Consider the following 26,986-nt stretch of genomic DNA (forward strand, 5'->3'; position numbering starts at 1 on the left):
ACAGTTGAGTAAGTTAAAATATTTTGCTCCGCCGGCAGGCGGCACAATTTTTTTCAGGGGTGTGGTCACACAATTGGGGGCGTGGCAATGCACCATTGGGGCGTGGCTAGCACATAAAAAATAAGGTCCTGAATTCACCGGAGCGTGACATTTGTCCAAGCACTCCTGACTTTCAGGACATCTAGCACCACTATGTAGTATAGAAAGAATGCAGTGTGTACAGAAAGAGTTCAGTCTTGCCCTGCGCCTTACATTGGGCTCACCAAACATTGGCATTGTCCCTACTAGAATCACAACATTTCACACACTATGCTGCTCTGTCCTACCTGTTCTTCTCACTTTCACCACCTGTGGCTGCTGGTTTCTTTATTTGCGGCTTGTCCGTATCCTGGAATGTTGGAGGACCTATTTGGAAAATAAATGGCTATATTTAGAAAATTACAGCCAGCCCCGGCGTTAAATCAATAGGACCCACGATTAATAATTAGGTCTTCCTCCAGCCCCAACATTAAAATAATAGTATTCACATTTAATATATAAACCTATTTCCCTTTCTGCAAACAGCAACTCACCCTCACCCTAAATTAATAGTCCCCACTATTAAATTGCCTCACCATCACCCTACAAACAAAATAGCGCCCATTAATTAGCCACCACCTACCTCACACACACTACATTGCAACAAGCCCTGTGCCATCACACACACATCACACACACATGCTGCTTGCCCCCTTTTTTTTACTCTGTGCCTCTCTCCTTTATTACTCTGTGCCTCTCTCTCCCCTTCTTTATAGCATTGGCCCTTTCCTCCCCTTGCCTCTCCGTTTGTTTACTTACCTTTTGTTAGCGTCTTTCTTTTCTTTTCTTCTCTTCTGTCTTCTCTTCTTTCTTCATGCTGCGGCGCTCCTCACTGACTGTCGGGCGTGACTTGATGACGTCACACCTGACAGTCAGTGTGAATGGAGCAGAGAGGAGAGGACGAACGCCGGCGCCGCGATCACGTGAGTATGGTTTTTTTTTTTGTTCCAGCAGCTCCCCCCACCAATGAACGAGACACACCCCCCCCTTCCTTCACGGAAAAAAAATAAAAAGTAAAGATCGCAAGTAAAAAAATAAAAAAATAATAATTAAAAATTAGCAGTGAGGGCTCGGCCCCCCCCCCTCTCGGCGGCCCTGGTCACAGCAATCTTTGTCACTCGTTTAGCTTTCATTATAATCAGAACTGTTTAACAGAACAGAAGCATGAACAAGAGGTACGTAGGATGAAGGTGGAGGGGGCTGACACACTAATACCTACTAATACGTTAATAAATCATATATATTAGTTTATGTACACTTCCTTTAATAAATTGTGCCTACATGGTCCTATTGACTGTAGTGGTCAAGACCACAATGCTACCATTGCACTTGTGGTTAAAAATCATATCCATTTTGCTTTTTAATCCCTACACACACATATATATATATATATATATATATATATATATATATATATATATATATATATATATATATATACAATAAAAAATGTAAATTAAATAAGGTGAAATTAAATAAATACAGATTTATTTAAATATTTAGATTATATACGAATTAATACACACAGACGACGTTTGAATAGGCAGCAATGGACGCGATAACTATCAGGGTTTGGCTGATGGCTGCTGTAATGTGATTGACAATTTCACGAAACGAAAGTAACACCAACCAGTGACATATGCAGTCCCCTAATGCGCATGCGCAGTATTAGGTGTGACTGGCAGGGATGCAGATTTCCCTGTGACACCGGTGTCACGTGACGCCCCGGCTGCGCAGTGAGTCTATGGGTCGCCTGCTGATGATAGGGCTGATAGGTTGCCGGTCTTGACATTGACATGAGTGGGGTGAATAGACTGTGTGTCCGGCTGGGGCGGGTTGCCCGCTATTGGGGGGCGCCTGTCCGGGTCACTCCGGTAGGAATACGGCGACACTTCCATACTGACCCACGGAACCTAGCCTTCGCCAAGCAGCTCTTCCTGGGGTCTATTAGCAAGGTAAGACCTCAGTGTCCCCTCTATGGGGAGCCTAGTAATAATTCATCAACATGATAATACCCCATTACCCTCATAGTAGGGAACTTAATGCCTTGGTTTCTATTAACCAGGTAATATTCCAATAACAATAGGGCACAGATAATACATTACACTAGTGCATAGAACCTGATAATCCCTAGCAAAGTATGGAGTAGTACAATTGTGAAACTTCTGTGCAGTGTGGAAACAAGATTCCATATGATGGAGTGAGTTTATTTTAATAAGATAAAAGAGGAGAGAAGGTGAATTTTCAGGGCTGATTCTTGGTATACATCAGTGGTGGGAAGCAAGCGGCCCGCTGAGCCTTTAACTCATACTTGCCAACTCTCCCTGAATGTCAGGGAGACACCCTGAAATAGGGGTGATCTCCCTCACTCCCTGAAGAGTCTGGCATTCTCCCTGATGCTCAGCCAGTGGTTGGCGTCGCCATCTGTGTCATGATGACACAGTTCAGAAATTGTGTCCTATGTCCAAGTATTGATGCCTATGGAGGTGGCCATTTTCATGGAGACCAAGATTTAATCAAAGACTGACAGATAAGACAACATGACTTCAGTAATGGAGACAGAAATGTAAAAGACACTTCAGTCTCTAGAGATTCATTAGCTGCTTTTCTATAACGCATAGTTGCTTACTCTCTCGGAATGTCCTGGAGACTCCCGTATTTCTGGGAGACCTCCCAGGAGAGCAGGGCAACGTCCCGGTTCTCGCCCCCGCAATAGATAAGTGACGGGGCTTAATGACGCAAATATCGCATCATCTTAGCCCCTCCCCTTCTGTTATTGACCAAAATTGTGCCAATCGTTTAGGAAGTGGGGCCAAAATGATGCGACTCATCAAGCCCCGCTCGCCCACCTCCCCCGGGATCTCCCTGAAGCCAACGGGGAAAAGTTGGCAAGTATGCTTTAACTATGACCACCAGACTGCTGCTCCCCACCTTAATCTGTGCTTTGTTAAAGCAGAAAATAATCAAAGTTTCGGGGCAAATGACTTTCGCATGAGGTGACTTTGTCTGCACAACGCAGGGAGGTCACACTCCCTCCTCTGTACGGCCCCCTTGAAGTCTGGATGTCGTAAGTCCGGCCCTCGAAGAACAAGATATTGCCCATCCATTGTGTACATGGTCATTCCCCCTCCATAAGAGAACTTGAATTTTGAACCAGCTCAAAAACAGTGTCCACTTGCATGAAAAGTACTAGAATTGTTGCTGCTGAAGTACTTAACAAGAGTGGGGCCTGTGATGTGATAACTTGTGTCCATTATACCAACAGGAGAAAAAAAAACCATAAATTAATAATATAGTTTATTTATTTAATAGGTGAGTACAATAAATGGAAGTAAAAATTACAACTTGCAATTGAACAAAACAAAATAACAGCAAACCTGACAGATGAATTAATAGTTTGTAACACGTGTTAAATTACTAGCGGCTGAGAGGTAGTTACAGGTGGCATACTGCCTTGGTTACTATTCACTTATTTGATTATCCAAATTAGTTTTTTAAATATATTTAGTTTTTTACTTATAGGAAAAGTCCAATGGGAGGGTGCATAAGTGAATAGGGGGAGACTGAGTTCTCCAATGGTACCCAGAAGCGTGGAAGTGTGGATTGGTACCAAAGATTCCATGTTTTGTATAAGGCAGGCACACTATCACCAAGCAGGCTGGATTGATATTCCAACGAGGAGACATGGCATATGAGGTTAAGTGGAGCATCTCTATTTGCGGGAGACAAGGGGAAAGTTGCTTCTTCCATTCCTGAGTGATTAGGATTTTAGCTGCATTACTGATATGAACAATAGGCCTACCTCACATTTGTTGAGTAATGTAATTGGTTTGTTTAAGAGTAATGCAACAGTTGCAAACCTCCCAAAAAATGTGTTCACCACTTTACTATATTGAAAAAAGAAACTTTCTTTTATTATTTCTTGATCTGACATAGCCCAAATCGATGCTGTGATCTAAGTGTGTGTGTTGTGCTGGTTATGTGTGATTGGCTGGCAGTAAGGGTTTTGATTCAGTCAGTGGTAGTGTGTGGATGGGTACTCCCACCTCCATCTCCTCATCCCCCCCATTTAAATTTAAGTAAAGTAGTGTTTTTTATATAACAACGTTACTTAAACTCTGGCTGTGGTACAATGCATGCAGATTATGAGCAGTGTGCCCATTCATGTATTAGCTGTTGAGGGTTCTTAATTTCTTGTTTCCGTTACAATTTTCTGTCAGTACATGGTACGTATATGACATGTATTTATGAATGAGTTTGGAAGCTAATGCATTTTGCACTGTATGGAATAGTGACTTTACCAGTGATGTCATTGCTGCTCAACTAAGTTTCTCTGCTTTTGGTCTTAAAGATGTGAGAGGAGCAGTTTACATTGTTGTTTTCACCTTCGTAGACCCTCCTGCAACTGTTGCTAACTACATAGCTGCATCTGCCTGATTTTTAGTAATAGATATATATATATATATATATATATATATATATATATATATATATATATATATATATCTATATATAATCTATCCGGATATATATATTTTTTTTTTTATATTGTGGAATTTTGTTGCCCCTGTATAGACGGCACATCTTCTTTGTATTGTGTCCAATTCCGTCCTGAGGTCAGTTATGTGTCATTTCTTAGGCCCATAGGAAGAAACAACTCCTCCTGATGTAGAAGAATGAAAAATAAATAAATGCAGGCATGTAAAAGCTAATGAATTAAAGTCCTCTAAATCTGTGCATAAGGCAGGTAATGAATGCAGTAATATTACTTTAGCATTTTGTGGCATGTGGTGGAATTTTAGAGCAAGTGAGGGCATTTTGGACTGTTCTTTAACTCTTGAAATTAAGGGTAATGTGCGGCCCTTTAGAAGGTCAGGGGGCCACGTCTGCTGCCCATGAAGTATATATAACAAGTTGTCTATCACTGGCATACAAAATATACCTTCAAATATTACGTGCAAAATAGTAGATCCTTCCATTGTTTCCCTAGTGTAAAATGACCCATGTCTTAATCACAGATGGGAATTAAACTCTTTAGGGAATATTAACATAGTAACATAGTTAATGAGGTTGAAAAAAGACACCAGTCCATCAAGTTCAACCTATTTTGGATCTGCTGCGATCCTGCATTTATATTTAAAATTGATCCAGAGTAAGCAACTGCCAGTCTGTTTCAATTGTGAAAATTCCCCCAGACCCAATATTGCAGTCCTATTTTTACCCTATATCCACTACTATCCTTCATTTTAATTAACGGTCGTATCCCTGGATACACTTTTCCGCTAAAAATTTGTCCAACCCTTTCTTAAACATATCTATTGAATCTGCCATCACAACCTTCCCTGGCAGTGAATTCCATATCTTTACTGCCCTTACAGTAAAGAACCCCTTCTATTGCTGGTTGTGAGATTTCCTCTCCTCTAACCTTAGGGGGTGACCGCGTGTCCTGTGTATAGTCCTTTGGGTAAAATGTTCCCATGAAAGCTCTCTGTATTGACCCTTAATGTATTTGTACATAGTAATCATATCTCCTCTTAGACGCCTCTTTTCTAAAGTAAACATGCCTAAACTGGCTAACCTTTCCTCATAACTTAATGACTCCATACCCTTTATCAATTTTGTCACCCTTCTCTGAACCCTTTCTAGTTCCAGATTATCTTTTTTATAGAGTGGTGCCCAGAACTGTTCTGCATATTCAAGATGAGATCTTACCAACGATTTATACAGTGGGAAAATTACACTGTCTTCCCTTGCATCTATACCCCTTTTTATGCATGCCAATACTTTATTTGCCCTTGCAGCTGCTGCTTGACATTGAGCACTATTGCTAAGTCTACGGTCTACGAGCACTCCCAAATCCTTTTCCATTATAGATTCTCCTAAATTAATTCCATTTAATTTATATATTGCGTTCTTGTTTTTGATCCCTAAATGCATAACTTTACATTTATCTATGTTAAACCTCATATTCCATTTGGCCGCCCAATCCTCCAGTTTATTTAAGTCCCTCTGTAGAGAAACTACATCTTGCTCTGATTTTATTACCTTACAGAGTTTAGTGTCATCTGCAAAAATAGAAACTTTACTCTCTAAACCATCACAAAGGTCATTAATAAATATATTAAAAAGCAGTGGCCCCAGCACGGAACCTTGAGGTACTCCACTTATGACTTTTGACCAATTAGAAAATGTTCCATTTATCACAACTCTCTGTTCCCTATTCTCTAACCAGTTTTTGATCAAAGTACAAATGTTGTTTCCTAGACCCAGTTCCCTTATTTTGTAAACCAACCTCTTATGTGGCACTGTATCAAAGGCCTTTGCAAAATCTAAGTAGACCACATCTACTGTGCTGCCCTGGTCTAAGTTCCCACTAACTTCCTCGTAGAAACTAATTAGATTAGTTTGACATGACCTATCCCTCACAAATCCATGCTGATTCCCACTAATAATTTTATTGCGTACCAAGTAATCCTGAATACTATCCCTTAATATACATTCCAGTAGTTTCCCCACTATTGATGTCAGGCTTACAGGTCTATAATTCCCTGGTTGTGATCTCGTCCCCTTTTTAAACAACGGCACCACATCTGCTTTTCGCCAATCCCTTGGTACTGAGCCTGATGAAATTGAATCTATGAAAATTAAGAATAGCGATCTAGCTATTTCTGAGTTTAGCTCCATAAGAACACTTGGGTGTATGCCATCTGGACCTGGAGCTTTATTTATCTTAATGTTCTTCAGTTGCCTTTGGACTTCTTCCTCTGTCAACCAAGTATTAATTAATGGCACGGTTTCATTTCCATTTTTATGTTTTATTCCTACTATTTGTTCCTCTGTAGTAAATACTGAAGTAAAGAAAGTGTTTAATACCTCCTGCTTTTTCCTTAGTATCATTTATCAATTCACCCATCTCACTTCTTAGGGGTCCTATATTATCTTTTTTAATCATTTTACCATTTATATTTAAAAAACTTTTTGGGGTTTGTCTTACTTTCTTTTGCAACTTGTTTTTCATTTTCTAATGTAGCCAATCTAATTTCCTTTTTGCATGTTTTATTACATTCCTTGTACCTACGGAAGGACTCCTCAGACCCTTCAGACTTAAACAATTTAAATGCACGCTTTTTACTTTGCATTTCTTCCCTTACCTTTTTATTTAGCCACATTGGTTTAGACTTAATTCTTTTACATTTATTTCCCATAGGACTGAACTTATACGTGTTTGTTTCCAACAACCTTTTAAAGACAGCCCACTTTTCTTCCGTATTTTTTCCTTCAAAGGCTTTGTCCCAGTCTATGCACTTTATAGACTCCTTTAGCATATTAAAATTTGCTTTACTAAAGTTTAAAGTCCTAGTTGATCCCTTGTACTGTTGCTTCTGGAAACTAATTTCAAATGAGACCAAATTATGATCTCTAATTCCCAAGTGTTCCCTTACTTGAATATTTTCAATTTGCTGTAGAAGTTGGTCTTCCTCACTCGTACTAATATCTGGCAGTTTATAGCATATCCGTATCAGCAACTCCCTTGAACTTTTTCCTCCGCTGGATATTTCCACCCACAATGCCTCTATATTATCACCAATATTCTCTTAAATAACTTCCTGAATTCTTGTTTTTAACTCTGGCTTAATATAAAGACATACTCCTCCTCCCCTTTTCTTACCCTATCCCTCCTGAAGAGAGTATAACCTTCCTAGTTGACTGCCCAGTCATGTGTATCATTCCTCTAGGTCTCCGTAAAACCTATAATATCATACTGCTCATTCATTGCTACTAGTTCTAACTCCCCCATTTTACCTGTCGGGCTTCTTGCATTTGCAAGCATACACTTAAGTCTATTGCCTCCCTTAGGTATTTATTTTTGCTTTAAAAAGGGCCTCTCCTTATCGGCTATGCTTCCCTTTCCCCCCTCTCCACCCTCTTGATTTTTGTTAAATTCCTCCTTACTACTCTAAATGTCTATCCCATAAATAATTGCTTGCCCCGCCCCCCCCCCCGAAGCCTAGTTTAAAATCTCCTCCAATCTTCTAACCATCCACTCCCCTAGCACTGCAGCCCCCTACTCATTCAGGTGCAATCCATCTTGACAATAAAGATGGCCACTGACTGAGAAATTAGCCCAGTGCCCTAAGAATCCAAAACCTTCCTTCCTACACCAATCTTTTAGCCACGCATTAACCTCCCTAATATCCCGCTGCCTTCCTGGACTAGCGCGTGGCACAGGTAGTATTTTGAAAATACTAGCTTGGATGTCCTTGCCTTAAGTTTGCAACCTGTGTCCCTGAAATCATTCTTTAGGACACCCCTTCTTCCTCTAATTCGGTCATTGGTGCCAACATGCACCAAAACCGCTGGGTCATTCCCAGCCCCTCCCAACAATCTGTCCACCCAAACCGCAATATGCCGAGCCCGAGCACCCGGGAGACAACACACTGTTAGGCATGCACAATCTTGGTAACAGATTGCCCTATCTACCTTCCTAATAATTGAATCCCCTACCACCACAATCTGCCTGGGTCCCTGAGTAACTTTGGTCCCCTCTATGCTGGAGAGACCGTTCCCCTGGTTGCTAGAGGAAGCAGTCTCACCCAACTCTACCAATTCTGAACTGCCTTCCACAGTATCTTCATCCAATCAGGCAAATCTGCTGGGATTGCTTAGCTCAGAACTGGCCTGCCTCTTCCTCCCTCTGCTACCCCTAGTAACTGTTACCCAGCTGCCTTCCTGTGCATCATCCTCTGTCTCTGCTCCACCCTGCTCAGCTAACGCATCAACGGTGAGCTGTAAACTCTGCTCCAGGTTGGCAATCTCTCTCAATGTTGCAATGGTCTGCTTTAGATCAGTTACCTGAGCTTCCAAAGAGACCAATTTCTCGCATTTGTCATAGAGGCATAAACCTTGGAACAATTGCTCCAAGTGTGCATACATATGACAATATATGCATTGAGTGAGATCATTAAGCCTGCTACCACTCATCTTATTATGGCTAATCTAACTTCTTATTGCCTACAGTGAACTTGAGTACTAACCTTTGCTAGCCACTTACCAGATTAAACCCCTTCCTGGATTCAACTTCTTACTGGATCTAACTCCACACTTGAAATCAAACAGCAGTGGAAATCACAAGCTCAATGAAATCATTTGCCACCACCTGTTAAATAGAGCTTTCACTAACCAGCTGTATCAACTAATGTTCTAACCAAAAAAAACACTTAATAAACACACAGAAAAACAAATCCCCTTCAATAAACACTCAAAATAATTCCACAATGTATATCACTCTCTCAACACAGCACAGCAATCCTTACTGGATCTAACTCCACACTTTAAACAAACAGCACTTGAAAGCAAACAGCAGTGGAAACCACAAGCTCAATGAAATCGCTTACCACCACCTATTAAATTGCTGTAATTCGATTTGCACTCCGTCTTTCTGTAACATTATAAATCAAGCCATATTGTATTAAATGGGCATGATGTGGTCTCAGTAGTCTCTTGTTAAAAGGGTTGCGTCTTTATTCCATCCCTTTCTTGATGAAGCCTACCCAATGGACCATAACAACATAGCTGGCTGTTGTGATGTAGTGGTGGCATTTCCCCTTAGAAGCTCATTAATAGCTATAGGAATGTGCACTAGAGAGAGGGAGGGCTGCAGGGCATCCTTGGATATGTAGTCCAGCAGCCTTGCGTTGCCTACGGAGCATGCTGACATGGTCTGCTGGATTTGTCCATCAACTAAGCTGCACATATTAACAAAAACAATATTCCCACAGTCTGTCTGGAACACTGACGCAGCATACTGGGAAATGTATGTGAAAAAAACATTGATTGCTGACTGGTAATATGAGGAATCGTTGTTGGCAGAGGTTTAAGGTCATTACTTGATTTAAACTGCTTAAATTAGAACACCCAGTGTTCTCCCCAGAAAACTTTGCCAGCAGGGGGGCATTAAGAAGCAGCCCGGTGGGGGCAGTTGTAATACTTTGTAATACTTTGCAAATATAATGAAAAATGTTGGAGGTTATTGCCCACACCTGCCAGCACTGCTGGCTGTAGTGTTCGTTATAATAAGAGAAACAATAGTTTATTCTATTATAATAGGACTCTGTTGGGCTACAAAAGCCGGGTGGCAAGTAAAAACAACGGGGTGTAGCACCCGTAAAATAAGTGCTGGGGAGAACATTGACATCATTGTAAATATTCTGTAAATTTGTGTGTTCTGTTTGCTTTTGTTTAATTACGAGCTACTAGCCTTTGAAGAAGTCTATGTCTCATGCAGTACATAACATGCTAGTAATGTTTGATATGGTCTGTGGCTTGTACACTCTCAGTGGCAGCTGTTGGATTCAGGTTAGGGACATATTGTTCTGCATCGTGCAGAGTATGTTAGGCTAATAAAGTGTTGATATCCGTGTGTGATTCAGGTAGATATGCAGGTCATGGGCACTGTAATCATGAGAAGACTGATCACATGCTGTGAGATTAATGACTTACTAGCAGGCACAGCACTGATATCCACTAACCTATATATAATGGATTGGGTTTGGGGTGGTATCTCGGTGTGAAATGAATGGGAAAAGAACGTTTTAATTTAATATTTTAAGCAGCTTAATTTGTTGTCTTGCTGTTATTGTAAGCATTGTAATCCTTAACAGGTTTATGTGGTCCGTGTCTCTACCATTAATGTAGAACTACAAATCCCAATGTATCAATGGGATTTGCTGGAGCTAGAGAGCCATATGTTTCCTTATTCCTGTGTGTAGCCTTCATGGGACATGCTGGGGTCTGGATAAGACTGGTCTACATCTTATTGAACAGCAAAAGTGACCTTGGATGTCTTTAGTTGTGTACACAGGTGTTAGCAGTTAGACAGCATTACCAAAATGCTGTGAAGGTTACATGGTATAAAGCAGCTATTGAGAAAGGTCTTAGAATAAGGACACTATGATGCTGATTCAATTCGGCTGCGCTATTCTAGGAATAACGCGGTCTGCGCACTATTGCCGTCACTATGGTAAAAGTGCGCAGTATTGCCGTCACTACGGTAAAAGTGCGCAGTATTGCCGTCACTACGGTAAAAGTGCGCAGTATTGCCGTCACTACGGTAAAAGTGCGCAGTATTGCCTTCACTACGGTAAAAGTGCGCAGTATTGCCGTCACTACGGTAAAAGTGCGCAGTATTGCCGTCACTACGGTAAAAGTGCGCAGTATTGCCGTCACTACGGTAAAAGTGCGCAGTATTGCCGTCACTACGGTAAAAGTGCGCAGTATTGCCGTCACTACGGTAAAAGTGCGCAGTATTGCCGTCACTACGGTAAAAGTGCGCAGTATTGCCGTCACTACGGTAAAAGTGCGCAGTATTGCCGTCACTACGGTAAAAGTGCGCAGTATTGCCGTCACTACGGTAAAAGTGCGCAGTATTGCCGTCACTACGGTAAAAGTGCGCAGTATTGCCGTCACTACGGTAAAAGTGCGCAGTATTGCCGTCACTACGGTAAAAGTGCGCAGTATTGCCGTCACTAAGGTAAAAGTGCGCAGTATTGCCGTCACTACGGTAAAAGTGCGCAGTATTGCCGTCACTACGGTAAAAGTGCGCAGTATTGCCGTCACTAAGGTAAAAGTGCGCAGTATTGCCGTCACTAAGGTAAAAGTGCGCAGTATTGCCGTCACTAAGGTAAAAGTGCGCAGTATTGCCGTCACTACGGTAAAAGTGTGCAGTATTGCCGTCACTACAGTTAACGCTGCATTATTCCTAGACTAACATGGCGGAATTGAATCTGCCCCTATGGGGGGGAATTCAATTGCCTCCGAATTAGCACAGCATTAAATCTATTACCGTTATTACGGTAAATTTATCTCCACTTTTTGCTCGCAGCTCAGGGAGCTGCGAGCAAAAAGCCGACGTTGAATCTACTGTAATAACGGAATTTAAGCTCACTATTACCGTAATACTGCGCAGGCCGCATTACTTTTTACAGTAACGCGACTAGTTGAAGTTCCCCCCATGAATGGTTATTGCTGATTGTGGAAGGCGTGATGTTGGAGGCAGTACAGATATACAATTGAGAGGTTTGTGGATGAAAACCAGTGTTTGGTGTGTAAAAGAGAAGAAATGATGTAGTGCAATGTATGTTTGATATAACTGTTTCTACACAGCTAGATCAAACATACAGTATATTGCACTGCATCATGTTAGTGCAGAGTGAGGGTAGCAGTGTAATGAGTGGGTCTTCAGGTTTTAGTGTATTGGTATTTAATATAGCAAACGGGTGTTTCGGGGAGGGGCGTAGTTTGATGTGTGGGGAGAAGCTAGTGTAACCTTGACCAATGTGGGATATTTTGTAATGTGTGACTTGTAAGATGTATATAGAGTGTCTTGCATATACCACTGTAGAGAGTCAAGAACCTAATTTAAAGTTGGTTGTGTCCCCACAGTAGCCAGTGGGGACGTTGGTGCGGAGAGTGTAGACAACCACCTTTTGATTAAGCAAATCACTGAAATCCATCACACACCTTCCTGCCTTGTTCCTGTTTCTTTGTGCCCTTGGTCTTTTGTGTTGTCATGCTGCTCTGTGCAGTATATGGTTCCATGTTGTGTTTGTATCACATGGAGGGAGCAATTCAGTATATTGTAGGGATCATAGGATTCTTGACTGTAGTTCAGGGTACAGTTAAAGCGAAGGTCATCATTTTCACACTGATGTATGACTTTTCCAGCACTACAGAGTACTTCGGTTTCTTACACACACGACATTCTAGAAGTGTCACATAATATATGAAGGTTTTATCAGTATATCTGCCGAGTCAAACAAAATGATGGTTAAGGGGGAATTCAATTCCCCTCGAAGTACCGCCGCATAATAACTATTACCGTAATAACGGTAATATTAACCCGGCTCCCTGAGCTGCAAGCAAAAAGTCGGCGTTAAAACTACCGTAATAACGGTATTTACGAGCACTATTACCGTAATAGCGGTAATAGTGCGCAGACCGCGTTCGTTTTTCAAGTAATGCGCCAATTGAGTTCCCCCTAGTACAGTGATGGCTAACCTGTGACACTCCAGGTGTTGTAAAACTACAAGACCCAGCATGCTTTGCCAGCTATCAGCTAGCTATCTACTGGCAAAGCATGCTGGGGCTTGTAGTTTCACAACACCTGGAGTGTCACAGGTTAGCCATCACTGCCCTAGTATATGCGAGTAAATCAGATACATACTAGATTAGATTTGTATGTTAATCTGGGCACAACGGGGTGTGCATGTCCTAGATTTTTGTATAATAAAGAACCCCTAAACCAGTGTTGCTACTTGCTTTATAGTAAAGAGCTGCTAATAAACATGGACATTAAGAAACTTGTTAAAGCCTAAGATGCAATATTTGAGAAATGGGATCATAGGGGTAAGAATTTTTTTTTTCTTTTATGCGCAATCCAAATTTCCTGCATGAAACCTTATAGGCGACTCTGTGTCTTTCAATAGCCTACAGTGGACACTTCCTAAGGCCAATAAGTGGACTCTTCGCTTGTATTTCTTGGCACATTGATCAGATTAATGTTTACGTTGCTGTGACTTTGCTCATCTGAATGTTTTTTGTGTACCAGGAAGAAGTGTTTCCATATCCAGAGATCAGTAAGGACGAACTGGAAGAAATTAATCAGCTTGTAGGCCCCGTGGATAAGTTCTTCAGTGAGGAAGGTGAGATATTCAGCAGCCTGTCCATTAGGAATCAGAGATGACATTAAGACCACTGCACGGCTGTCTATGTATATGTCTCCTTATGAAGGATGCCGACAAGTGTCCTCATATCAGTGAAAATTCCGAAAGCAAAACTTGTGTTTAATGGTTTAGTATAGTTTGGAGATTTATGGTCCAAACTTTGTCATGTGAGTTACAGATCAGATGTTACCAGCCAGGATTGTCCACCATTCATCACCACTTTATTAGTGTTTTGCCATTTGCCTGCCTTTTGTCTTGAGCCTACAAAGGACAAAGGAAAAGTTTTGTATATAATACATTTATTACATTATTTACTGCAGTTTCCTTTTCTTTTAAGAAGAGTTATGACTTTACCCATCTGTAATATCATGGTTATTGTTAGTATGCCAGGTTTAGAACAGTCAGGGATCTCCCCACCAACCGGCTGGCTTTATTTGCCACCCGGATCTTGGAGCCCAACAGAGTCCTGTTATAATAGAATAAACCATTGTTTCTCCGATTATAACAGGCACTATGTGAGCACTACAGCCAGCAGTGTGTGTTAGACCACTGACCACCAGTCCTGGCAGGTGTGGGAAGTAACCTCCAACATTTTTCATTATTATTGCATAGTATTACAACTGCCCCCACCCGGCTGTTTCTTAATGCCACCCGGCTGGCAAAATTTCTGGGGAGAACACCAACAGTTCAATGGCTGTTTGACATTTGTATATATCGTGCAACATTCTGGAGATGTAAGGATTGTCCAATCTATATGTACTTTTCATATTTGCACAGGGAGACCATTAGGTTACAGTTGTAAATTGTAATACACTCTCTGTCTCAATTTTTTCCACTCCCACAGAGAGCACCTAGTATAAGAGCCGTTAGGATCAGGAACAGATAGGACTGTGAATTGTAGTCATGTCCCAGTGACTGTACCTCTTATAGAATATATGTGTTCTCACCGAGCATAAGTGATATTGAGAAATAATGATGTCTCCAAAAAAAGTCCATTGAATCTAGGAAGCTTTTCACAGGGAACTCTATCATAGGAGGTATTGACTAGGGAGTTGGTCATGAAGGAAACTGAGCCGGCACCTAACCCATGTGAGAGGAAGAGCATGGTAGATATTGTGGAATTGGTGAGTCAAGGCGGAAAGGAAGATGTTGTTGTACATGTTGGTACCAATGATTTATCTACCAGTAGTGTTGGAACAGTACAGAGATCTTTTTGTCTGTTAGGAATGGACCTTGGACAGACAGTGTCCTTGGATGCTTTGCCTGGTCATAAGAAGGAGGAGGATGAGGTGCTTCACATCATACACTTTAATAATTTGTTTAACAAAGTGGTGCAAGGAGGAATGGTTTGTACTTTGGGGTCACGCAGGATTGGAAGGTTATAACGTTGCCCATAGGAGACGGCTTACATCCAAGTAATATGGAAGCAGAGATTCTTAGTAAGGCCCTCAGATGTTCCATAAGTAGATATTACACACTGGTTAGAATGGCTGCCTCACATTGCTGGGGCTATGGGTTCCATTAGCACCAGAGCACTTTTTGTGAGGAGTTTGTATGTTCTGCCCATTTTGCATGGGATTCATCAGGGTGCTCCGATTTCCTCCCAAATTCTGAAGTGAATGATAAATATTCTCTGTACAACTCTACGTAATGTGATTGGTGCTCTATGAATCTACAGTAATAAATATGCAGTGATTTCCAACACATTTGTGTTTCGTGATCCCATAATAGATGTCAAAAGAATTTGATTAAACGCGGATGGTTCTTAAAATACAGTTCACATTTAATCCAAATTTCATATCTTCAACTTATATTAACTGTAAATGGTTTGCTGTGTTACATCGTTCTAGTTTAATATCAAAGCCCAACTTCTTCACGGCTCTTTTGTCCTCTAAGGACCTTTTGCTTATTATGTGGTGTCCTTAATATGGAAATGTGTCCTCCCTTCTTCTCTTACGATTTGTATTATGCATCTCTGCCAGGGCTACTTAGAGAAACCCAAATTACAATATAAACATTAGACTTGTCCATCCTTTTAAAGAAAAATGGGACTATGTCTATTTTTATTTGTACACGTATTAGCATGCCTTAAATATACACAAATGTAGAAAAAAACTTTTTGTATTTAAAACATGGTTAAATTCTCTGCATTTTTACACAAAATATCTTGTATTTTCAGTTGATTCTAAAGTAATTGATCAAAATGCAAAAATCCCTCCTGAAACATTGAAAGGGTTAAAGGACCTGGGCCTGTTTGGCATGCAGATTCCTGAAGAGTATGGTAAGCGTTTGACTTTGTTCCAGGATACACTGCTTTCTTACATCTCTGGGCAATGAATGCACTGATATATATTGAATCTATGGGGGGAATTCAGTTGCACAAAGCCGGCGTTGAAACTACCGTATTAACGGTAATTATGCACACTATTACCGTAATATCAGTAATAGTGCGCAGGCCAATTGAATTCCCCCCTGATATGTCTTAATGTGATCTAGAACTTGTCCTGGTCTCCAGAGCACATGCTTTAGTGTTCACATGTCATTAAACTCACAATAGAATCTTCATATCCTAATTAACCAATAAAATTTTTGTTGGAAGCTGATTTCAATGATACAGATAGCAGCCAATAATCAGATCAAGAACAGGATGACATTAGTAACACACAACTTGGACTATTGATAACATAACTATTTACCCATAGATTTTGTTCGCTAAAGACCATTTGATAACATACTATAACATCATATTAGGATCAATGATTCCAAGACTCAATATATTTTTGAAGGGTACAAACTAGCCACCTCTTCTTTCAATATAAATGTGAATATGTACACTACAAATATGAGTGTTAGATTTTATTAAGTTTTTATGAAAAACAATTTTATTTATCCTCCATCTTGCTTAACACAAATTGCCATACCGAATGAATATTTGTTAGTCACTGTCTCCATCTTGTTTTTAATACAATAAGCGCATTTTAACATGTTAACACTTCCAACACAATTATTTGGTTCAACTACAGTTATTGACAGATTTCTCACTTTTGCAAAGACATTGAATTATTTTATTAGCACATTAAGACAATGATGGCGTGATTTGCTTTTTGCACAACATTCCATTAGGCAGTTCTAGTTTGTGGTGTCTCTCGGCTTGTGGGAAATTAGAGAAGGTAAACCTTAGTTAGAGATCTCTAACCTGGAAGTTGGGAAATGTTGCTTATTGCGAAGGTTATTTAGTGTGTGCTGGACGCTTGGTCCCGCTTTAATTAGAGAGAGGGAGAATTCTACATGTTCTAACCACATGAGCTTAGGATTCACTATTGCTTATTTGTATCCTTCACAATAAAACTAGCCAAGGGCTAGTTGCACTCAACTTTTTCTACTTTACTGTCTACCCTATTATTATTATTATTATTATTATTATTTTTTATTTGTTAGGCGCCACAAGGTTTCCGCAGCGCCGCACATAGTACAAACAGTAGACTATACAGGGTATAACAGTACAGAACAATAAACAAAAAGACCTATTGAAATGTGTCACAGTCTTCTCCAGGGGATGGGGCAGGTCAGTGAGGGGCATCCTGGTATATACTTCAGGGTAGTGTGGCCCTCCACCCTTCAAATGAGACACACAACAATCTTAATTTCTGAATGTAAAAACAGCCCCAAAAACAACCTCTGCACCCACTATCAGTTAAAAATGCACTCGCATGCCCCCAACTTACTCCAAAATTCCCCCAATGCCCTCAGACCCCACTTGTCACAAAATACCACCACTTGCCATAAAATGCCCACATATGCCCTCAGATCCTACATGTACTCCAAAACTCCACCATATGCCACTCAGACCTCAACACATTCCGCTGACATCTCCTGACATGCCTCTCCACATGCTGCCCAGATGATATATATTATAGTCTGTATAATGTGACCGGTCCAGTTGTAGTCTGTGTGGGGCCCCCACCATGATTTTTGCCAAGGGCATCGTTTTGTGTAAAACTAACTTTGCTAACAGTAGCAGATAACTACCGGGAGATGCTGGAGTTCTCTATATACAGCATAAAAGCAGCTCAGCAGCTGGCAATATTCTCCTCTTTCTAAATACTATCACCACCTCCTGACCTCTATTAACCCCCCAAGCATAGGCCCCCCTCAAGAACAAAAACAGGTGGAGGAATCCCCCCTGTGTAACAATCTGTCTTGTGCATCAATACTACGGTATACCAGTGAAACATTCTACAAACAATGACGTAAATATGGACATCCTCCAAATAAAATATTTCGGGCTAACAGTGTATTGGTTTACAAACGTGGGGCCTGATTCATTAAGGATCTTAAATGAAGAGGATCCTTATTTCAGTCTCCTGGACAAAACCATGTTACAATGCAAGGGGTGCAAATTAGTTTTCTGTTTTGCACATAAGTTAAATACTGATTGTTTTTTCATATAGCACACACATATCAACTTTAAATTTCAGTATACAAATAAGCAATCAAGTATTTGTGTGCTACATGAAAAAACAGTCAGTATTTAACTTATGTGCAAAACAGAATACTAGTTTGCACCCCTTGCAATGTAACATGGTTTTGTCCAGGAGACTGAAATAAGGATCCTCTTAATGTAAGATCCTTAATGAATCCGGGACCCTGGTGCAGAACTTTGCAAGGTCTTTAACTCCACTTAACTGCACAGTATAACTTTATTTTTAATGCGTATGCTGGGTGTAATTCTCAGAATCTGTTCTTATTCTGCACATCTTTACAACTGTACAATACTACTCCCACCTTATCACTTGAAGGTAATTCTGATTATGTATGTATGGTCACATGCACTGTGTCACTTATCTTCTCTTAATGCCATTCTAAGGGTTAAATTCATTTATCCGCAGGTGTCTCATTTTTCCTCACACCCCATAGAGGTGTGAGGCGAAATGAGCAATTGAATCTCCCCCGTAGGATCTGTTGTGATTCCGTACTTGTAGGACAGCTGTAAGATGCTTACAGTGGTTATGCTTCCTGCTAAAGTCATTGTTGAACCTGTTCCCCAGGCAGAGTGTTGGCTGCCCTACACCCTTAGGCACTGTCATTGAAGGCTGTGCCGTTATTGGAACCACAGCCACTCTTATGTGATGTCATGACTGCTGGGTCACTATAGAACGGATTCTCTGCAGCAGTAAATGTTCAAATACATGTTCTCTAGGAAGTAAATCTGTAAGGTCTCAGCTCAGTTAATTCCTAGGCATGATGAGAAGGAATCATTGTTCCCTGCAGGAGGACTCGGACTATCAAACACTATGTACGCCCGACTGGGAGAGATCACTTCACTGGATGGTGCGATTGCTGTCACTTTAGCCGCTCACCAAGCCATAGGACTAAAGGTACAAGGTCATGAGACACCTCGTTACGGAATCCACTGTGTTAATATAATAAGTGGACATACGGACTGTGCCGGTATGGTTTAGCAATAGTGAAAAGTACATACTATAATATAATGTTGTTTTACTCCTCAATTTATACACTTCATGTGGAATGCATTATGTTACAATTTGTGTGTGTGTGTGTGTGTTTTTTTTTTTGTTAACATTATTAAAGATTGTTACTTTGCAGTGATTATTATTATTATTTGAATGGATTCCCCCTTCATCTTCTGTTCTTATCAGGGCCAAATTAAGGGAAGGGAGGCCCCCGGGCTAAGGATACTGTGAGGCCCCCCCCCCCCCCATGAGGCCCCCCGTGAACTTACCTCCTTCTGTTGTTCCACTCCCTGTAGCAATTACACGGTAAGTCCTACAGCGACAGCAGGCAGTTAACAGCATAACATTTGCTGTTAGCTGCCTACCATTTTCCTTGAACAAGTGACAGTCAGAGACCCGATAAATGTAGACGGGCCCCCCAGCTGCCTGAGGCCCCTGGGCTGAAGCCCCTTTAGCCCTATTGTTAATCCGGCTCTGGTTCTTATACATTGTGGAGTCAATCATTTCATGGGGTTGTGGGGTGGCTTATGTAGCTGCTTGCTATTTTAATGAGAAAGCATAAACGTTTTTCCTTTCCAGTGTGTATAGACTCTGGCTCACATCTAAACCGAAAATTTTTAAAATTTAGCTTCATTTAATATACAATGAAGTCTTTTCAAATACTGGCATAGGCAATAAAGATTGTCCTCAAAATACTGTAGTATTGGGCATATGGATGGAAGACGCGCACACTTAACATCCTCCTGGGGTTTAGAAAAATGACAGACCTCCGATTTCCATTCTGTTTCTTTTCCCTGTTTAAAACTGCGCTACCAGCTACTGAAAGGTTTTACTGCAGTGTGATTGGCCTCACGCTCACATCTCCCCACCACCATCATTTAAAGTTGGTTATCTAAACCGATGTGTCAGATCTGTTTTACTGAACTGTGGAGTCCCGGTAAAAGCAGCAGCGTGTAGCAGCCCCCGGGGCTCTGTCTAGGGTGAGGTTCACCTTGGTAAGATATTTTACGTAGCTGTCAGTGTAGCTTTAGGGTGTTGTCCACTCGATTACTTGTGGGCTGCATTGTTAATAAAAAAAATAATAGCGTTACATTTCTTTATTTTTTTTATTATGGTGCAATAGGGAATGTTCTATCGGTATAGATGCTGGTTAACAGTATTTCATTGATGTTTTAACACTTTTGGGAATGTGTGAAGTGTCTGACTTGTCAGAATGTATTAACCAACTGCTTCAAACTTAAAGTGCGTCTGTTGCCTACACACTGCGGAAGTAGCCGTATAGTGAAATGAACCAATGATTGAGAACGCAGGCACAAAGTTATTCAATGGGGTATATTTACTAAACTGTGGGTTTGAAAAAGTGGAGATGTTGCCTATAGCAACCAATCAGATTCTAGCTGTTATTTTGTATAATGTGCTAAATAAATAACTAGAATCTGATTGGTTGCTATAGGCAACATCTGCACTTTTTTTAAACCTGCAGTTTAATAAATATACCCCCGATGATGTGTCTGGTTTGTAGTGGTTTGTTTGGCTGTGTTTCGATGCCTTGAAGGTATATTGTGCACTTAAAAAATATTATTATGTTATTTATTATTACAGTAGATTTTATTTTTATTTATTTTTAATCGGGGAATAAGTTGCTTTTTATATTTAGTTTTCTTTTTGTGTGTGTGTGTGTGTATATACGTGTGTATTTATGTTTACATACATTTATCTCTTAACCCAGACCTTCAGGATTCAGGGGAAATTGAATTACTTTTGTGTCATTAAACCTCAATTATGTAGAATGATCATATACAAATTTCTCTAAAAAAATCTATGAAAGGAGTCTTGCTTGTTACATTAACCACAACGGTGTTATTATATATTTTGTGTTCTGTTTATCCTTCATGTGTTTGGTTTATGATGAGAGGTTGTTAAGCTAGTTCCAAAAAGTAATAGTCCTCTAAATCGTGTTCCCTAATAACATGGACACATGATTTTATTATGATCCATTGAGAGATGGGAGGTTATTCAGTGTGAAGATTTGTACAATTTACTTCTCTTTTATTGTGGTTGTATTCAGGGAATACTGATTGCTGGTAATGATGAGCAAAAAGCCAAATATTTGCCTAAACTGGCATCCGGTGAACACATTGCTGCATTTTGCCTCACAGAGCCTGGGAGGTAAAGTAACGTTTAATTCTACTTTAAAATCTATTTTCTGTTTGATGTGAATGCTTTCATGTCAAAATAGGAACGATGCTCAACAGAAAGTAGAGGACCTTGGAAAATTTAGGGTGGGAGTGAGGTGCCTATGTTGGATTTATGTGGCCATTTGGGGTGAATAGGGACAAAATAATGTTAGAGGTCAGAGTGGGCAGGATAAACTATGTTGGTATAGTACTGAGGGTTAAGGTCAAAGATGTATGGTGGAAATCTGAATGGGCAGGAGAAAGTGGGTAGAGGAATTTTGGAATGGGGTATAGTAAAAATAGGAGGTGAAAAGATGGTGCAGGAAGAAAGATGACCGTAGGAAGCTTGAGGAACTGCAATTGATGAGTGAGAGAAGAAAAAATATGAACGTTTGGATGGGGAACAGGGGAAACAGGACTAAAGAGATCTTGGGGATCCACAAAGGAAGTGGAGAGTTTGTTGGAAGAGATGCGATTAGGACCTAGAAATGTTGAAGCACAATGGACATGGAGATGGGAAGGTCTGTATGAAGCTTGGAGGTGTCGGACAGATGAAAGTGGTGGAGATCTTGGTGCAGGAAGAGAGAGTGCGATGATGGGTGCGCCAGATAAGTATAAGTGGGAGCGAATATATAATTCGGATTAAGTCACAATAACGTATACTAGGAGATGGGTAATGAGGATTGGATTGTAACTTTCAGCTTTCTCTTGTCGAGCTTTGTTTTTCCTCAATACTTTAAAATAAGGTTTGTTTGTTTGAATTTGCAATGTGCACAAATTATGATGAATAATGAAACTTGTTCCATTAACTATTTATTCCAGGCACAAAATAATGAAATATGTTCTCTTTCCACATGAAACACAAACTGATCTGTAAAATGCCTGTGTCACCTCAACCTGAATCCTAATAAAGCATTAGGAACATTTGAGTCAGATGAGAAATGCATCTAAATTTAGAACTTTTTCCATTTGAAAATGAAATTCTGTAAATTATATTATTGGCCATGAAGTGAGCACTGTGGCTGGTCTTTCTTTTGCCAACATGGCCCTCTGTAGCTTTACATGCTTTCCAGAAAGCGCATTTCTTGGAATGTGGCTGCATGTTGGGGGGTTTGACTTGCTGTTTGCGGGTGGACGTACATTTTACTCAGACCATTCAGAGCTTCTCTGCAGTGGATATGTAAATGTTCATGTTACCCTGGAGATCTATATGCATCCAGGAGAGAGGACTATTTTTAGCAGTGCTCTGCGGGTTACTGTTTTCTATCCTGGTAATGAATCTGTGTGTTGCATGATGCTGCCAATTAGGCAGCAGAGAATCACCGTTAGGGGTGTAGAGTCAGATCAAGAGTCCTTCATGTCTTATGAGCTGCCCTCTGTTTCTGTCATCAGCAGCTAACTTAGAGATGAGTTTATTTAAAGGAAAAACAGTACAAATGTGGGAGAAAGGTGTATAAATAGCAGGTATTGTACAAAGCCACACAACCTCTGTAAGTGGGTGCGATCAGCCTCAGTGCTCTACACACACTTGTGTGTTACTGGATGGGGACAGTGATGTAGGGTTGTGCATTTATAAATTGTGCTGCTACTTACTGTGAGATCAGCTGCACGTTAGTCTTGGTTTGTCTTGGGAGACAGAGTTTTACTAAGTGACTTTTACTAACTTCATTATATCAAATGAAGACTCCCCATTTAGTTGTTTTATAGTAATTTAGATTTACTTATCTTAGGCTATTGGGCTCCAATTGCTACAGATCCCTGTAACTGTAGAGTTAATACTGAAATTGCCTAAGATAAGGGGCCTGATTCATTAAGGATCTTAACTTAAGAAGTTTCTTATTTAAGTCTCCTGGACAAAACCATGTTACAATGTCAGGGGTGCAAATTAGTATTCTGTTTTGCACATAAGTTAAATACTGACTGTTTTTTCATGTAACACACAAATATCAACTTTAAATTTCAGTGTACAAATAAGCTATCAAGTATTTGTGTGCTACATGAAAAAACAGTCAGTATTTAACTTATGTGCAAAACAGAATACTAATTTGAACCCTTTGCAATGTAACATGGTTTTGTCCAGGAGACTTAAATAAGAAGTTTCTTAAGTTAAGATCCTTAATGAATCAGGCCCAATGAGTCTAAATATATGTTGCCCTATACCAATGTAAGTTGTGTGGTGTAAATGATGTTGGGTTTTGTCTCAACATTTTTCAGGTTCCTTTTATCCTTGGTCTCTTGAGCTCTATGTCACTGATAACTGATAACCACTGAATTCTTCTGGACACTTCTGGCCTTTTACTTAAGTGCTTTGCCCGTTTTATTGTAGACGGACAGATTTGTTATTTTGTTCAGTGCTTAGTACAGAAGTAGATAACTGATGTTGTGTAGCTTGTACTCCACCAACAGTTGAAGGGTGACAGATTGTCACATCCTGCCTGGGCACAATACAGCATTTCATGTCAGACCATGAAGTATGTAAAGTTTCCTCCGTACTAATGTGTGTTCTCTTCCCAGCGGGAGCGATGCTGCATCAATAAAGTCTAAAGCCACCCTGAGTGCTGATGGCAAACACTATGTTCTGAATGGTTCAAAGGTATAAAAATATCCTTTTTGTTTCGTGTACTTGATTTTAATAGAGGGTGGAAATATTGTGACACTTGACTCAAACATTAAATATACCGGTATATATTTTTTTTCCTGGGGAATTTCTGTCTGACCGTTATTTACCAATGATAGATTTGGGCAGATTTGTAATGCAGGTGTCCAGCTATTGGATGCTGTCCACGTCTTACAGGCCGGTTAGGAGTGTGATCTATTTGACATTGCTCAGAACCACACCCACTTCTACTTTTATTTGTCCTTACTTAGTGATGGGTCCTCTGTTTAAATTGGGAGGACGCCTTTTCACAGTGACTAAGCGTTATAACACTTCATTTATTATTATCCATTATCTTTGAGTCAGAATGAAATGGCAAATTAAGCACATTATTTTATTTGTGGAGTTCTAAATGATGTGAATAATGACATGATGTATAGCATGACATCACATGGTATATACTAAATAAGCCTGAGTCATTAAGGAAAGTAAGGCAAAAAAAAGAAGTAAATGTTCTCCAGGACAAACCATGTTACAATACAAGGGGTGCAAATTAGTTTATTATTTTGCACATAAGAAAATAGTGGCTTTTTTTTTTTCATCTAGCACACAAATACTTAATAGCTTTATTTTTACACTGAAATTTAAAGTTGATCTAGGACATGTCCTAGCCCAACAATAAATCTGTCCCCACATTTTAAATTTACCTCCCCCTCCAATGCAACATGGTTTTGCCCAGGTTCAAAGTGACTCCTTTTTTATGCTTTGCTCTCCTTAATGACTCAGGCCCTATGTGTGTATGTAATCTAAAAGGGAACAAAATGTATCCTCCTTCCAGATCTGGATATCAAACGGGGGCCTGGCGGATATATTCACAGTGTTTGCACGGACAGACGTGGTGGATAAAGATGGCGTCACAAAGGATAAAATAACAGCCTTCATAGTGGAACGAGCCTTCGGTGGTGTTACTCATGGAAAACCTGAGGATAAGTTAGGAATCAGAGGATCAAACAGTAAGGAGCTTAGATGTGCCCTTTATATTGGTATACTTCTCCTTATGTTCATGTCAGATGAATGCTCAGACTTAAATGGACTAATACCTGGGGGTATATTTACTGAACTGCAGGTTTGAAAAAGTGGAGCTGTTGCCTATAGCAACCAATCAGATTCAAGCTGTCATTTATTTAATGCTTTCTACAAAGTGATTAATTAGTTAGAATCTGATTGGTTGCTATAGGCAACATCTCCACTTTTTCAAACCTGCTGTTTAGTAAATATACCCCCTGGTGTTAAAAGTAATGGTGAACCCCTTGCAATATTTTTTCATTCCAAGTATTAGTGGGAGTAATGGATATGGGGCCCCAGGAATTGGGAGAGTCTCTCCCCTGCTGGGACCTTCTATTCCATGATGTTGCTAGTCTGGAGAAGATGAACAGGTGTGTGCAGTGTTGTCAGGTGATAATTGGATGTGGTGAGGGTCTTGCAGGCCACAGGACCCTGGCAGTCCTATTGCTTGGGGATTCAAGCTCAGTGGGGTTAACAATGTATTTGCATTGTATAAACCTTCATTATCAATTAAAATATGGAGACAGCAGTAAAAGAATTCATGTCTGGACTTTAGAATACACCAGAAGATTATATTACTTGTGAATGGCTGCTACTGGCTGGATAAGGCTGAGGGCTGATATTAAATGAGATGTTGCTTCCTTTTGAAAATGTACTTCAGTAACAAATAGAATTATTCATTAGTTTAATATTTTATTCTGAAATTCCAATAGTTCTGCCCCCACTGCACTGATATTCATTCCTATAGCCACGTGATCCGCTTGTTAATTGCTCCAAGATCTGTGTGACGTGCAGTCTGCCGGGCTGAACTTGTTCAATAACCTTGGAAGGTTAATGAAGTATAATATTGTTTTTGTATGTTTGATTTCACACTGTTAATCTCTCAATGGGAAGGTATTTAGTGCTGTGAGAGCACTTGTGTGTTCATATAATGTGTGAGGAGTCTGTGATAGACAAACCATGCCTGAGAGTCAGAAGATTCATTGTGCTAGTGAATGTACAGAATACTGCAGGTTTGTCATATCAGCGGCTAAGTTTATAACAAGCTCTGTATCTGTAGCTATAATAGAACATGAGTCACCAGGAGGCACAGTTCCAGTATACCTGAATGATATGTTTGGGTGCTAATTGCACCCCCCATTGGGTGCTTTTGACCTCCCCTATCTGCTGCTTGAGTCATAAGCTAGCTGACTTGTAACTGAAATAGAATATTCTGATTAAAACATAATAATAATATATGTATAATTGCAACGTTGGGCTGACTTTTCATTTGTGGTTTACCAAAGACAAGAACCCCCCCCCCCCCTTCCCTACCAGTTTTTCTGTCTATATGTGCTCGATAAAAGAACATTTTTCACTACCAACAGAATCACCAGGTTACATGTGTGTGCATAGTTAGTGTTCCTTCATAATAAGTTGCGTTATACACCTCTTTTTAAATTAAAACAATGAAAAAAAATTATTTTTAGTTTAGTTTTCATATTTAGTTTTCAGTCTTCTTATGCTACATTTGTGTAAACTGCTTCTCAGTGATAATTACTTATGTCCTATCGGAGACCAGTTTTATGTCATATAACTTTCCTCTGCATGTTTTCTGCTAGTCAAGGTCATTATTCACAAGAACGTCTCCAATTCCTGAAAACTTAATTTAAACCCTTTGGCTCAATGTTGAGTTCTGATTCGAATAGAGATCCAAAATTGAGACCGTTTGGCATGAATTCTATTTATCCCTTTACTTGTCGCCCTATCACACCTCTCGTTTTATGTGAGGGTCAAAAAATTATTTATTTTAATAAATTTCAGACCTTTTCTTCCTGGGATCTATCAGCATAAAAAAAGTCTTCCATATGTTAATTTATAATTATCTTTGAACTT

At 40.1% G+C, this 26,986-nt stretch overlaps 1 protein-coding gene across 1 annotated transcript in view; it reads left to right on the top strand.

Annotated features, from left to right (window-relative positions):
- The first annotated feature begins 1,781 nt into the window (after positions 1–1,781).
- The window catches only part of ACAD9 (acyl-CoA dehydrogenase family member 9), a 39,677-nt gene continuing 14,472 nt past the window's right edge, over positions 1,782–26,986 (top strand). The window contains exons 1-7 of the mRNA XM_075183136.1: positions 1,782–2,033; positions 13,685–13,778; positions 15,979–16,080; positions 19,071–19,177; positions 21,342–21,442; positions 23,965–24,043; positions 24,885–25,059. Of these exons, the coding sequence (XP_075039237.1) occupies positions 1,875–2,033; positions 13,685–13,778; positions 15,979–16,080; positions 19,071–19,177; positions 21,342–21,442; positions 23,965–24,043; positions 24,885–25,059 (817 nt within the window). The 5' untranslated portion in view covers positions 1,782–1,874. The remainder of the gene's footprint in view (positions 2,034–13,684; positions 13,779–15,978; positions 16,081–19,070; positions 19,178–21,341; positions 21,443–23,964; positions 24,044–24,884; positions 25,060–26,986) is intronic.

Source organism: Mixophyes fleayi, chromosome 8 (assembly GCF_038048845.1).
Source record: "Mixophyes fleayi isolate aMixFle1 chromosome 8, aMixFle1.hap1, whole genome shotgun sequence".
NCBI lineage: Eukaryota > Metazoa > Chordata > Amphibia > Anura > Limnodynastidae > Mixophyes > Mixophyes fleayi.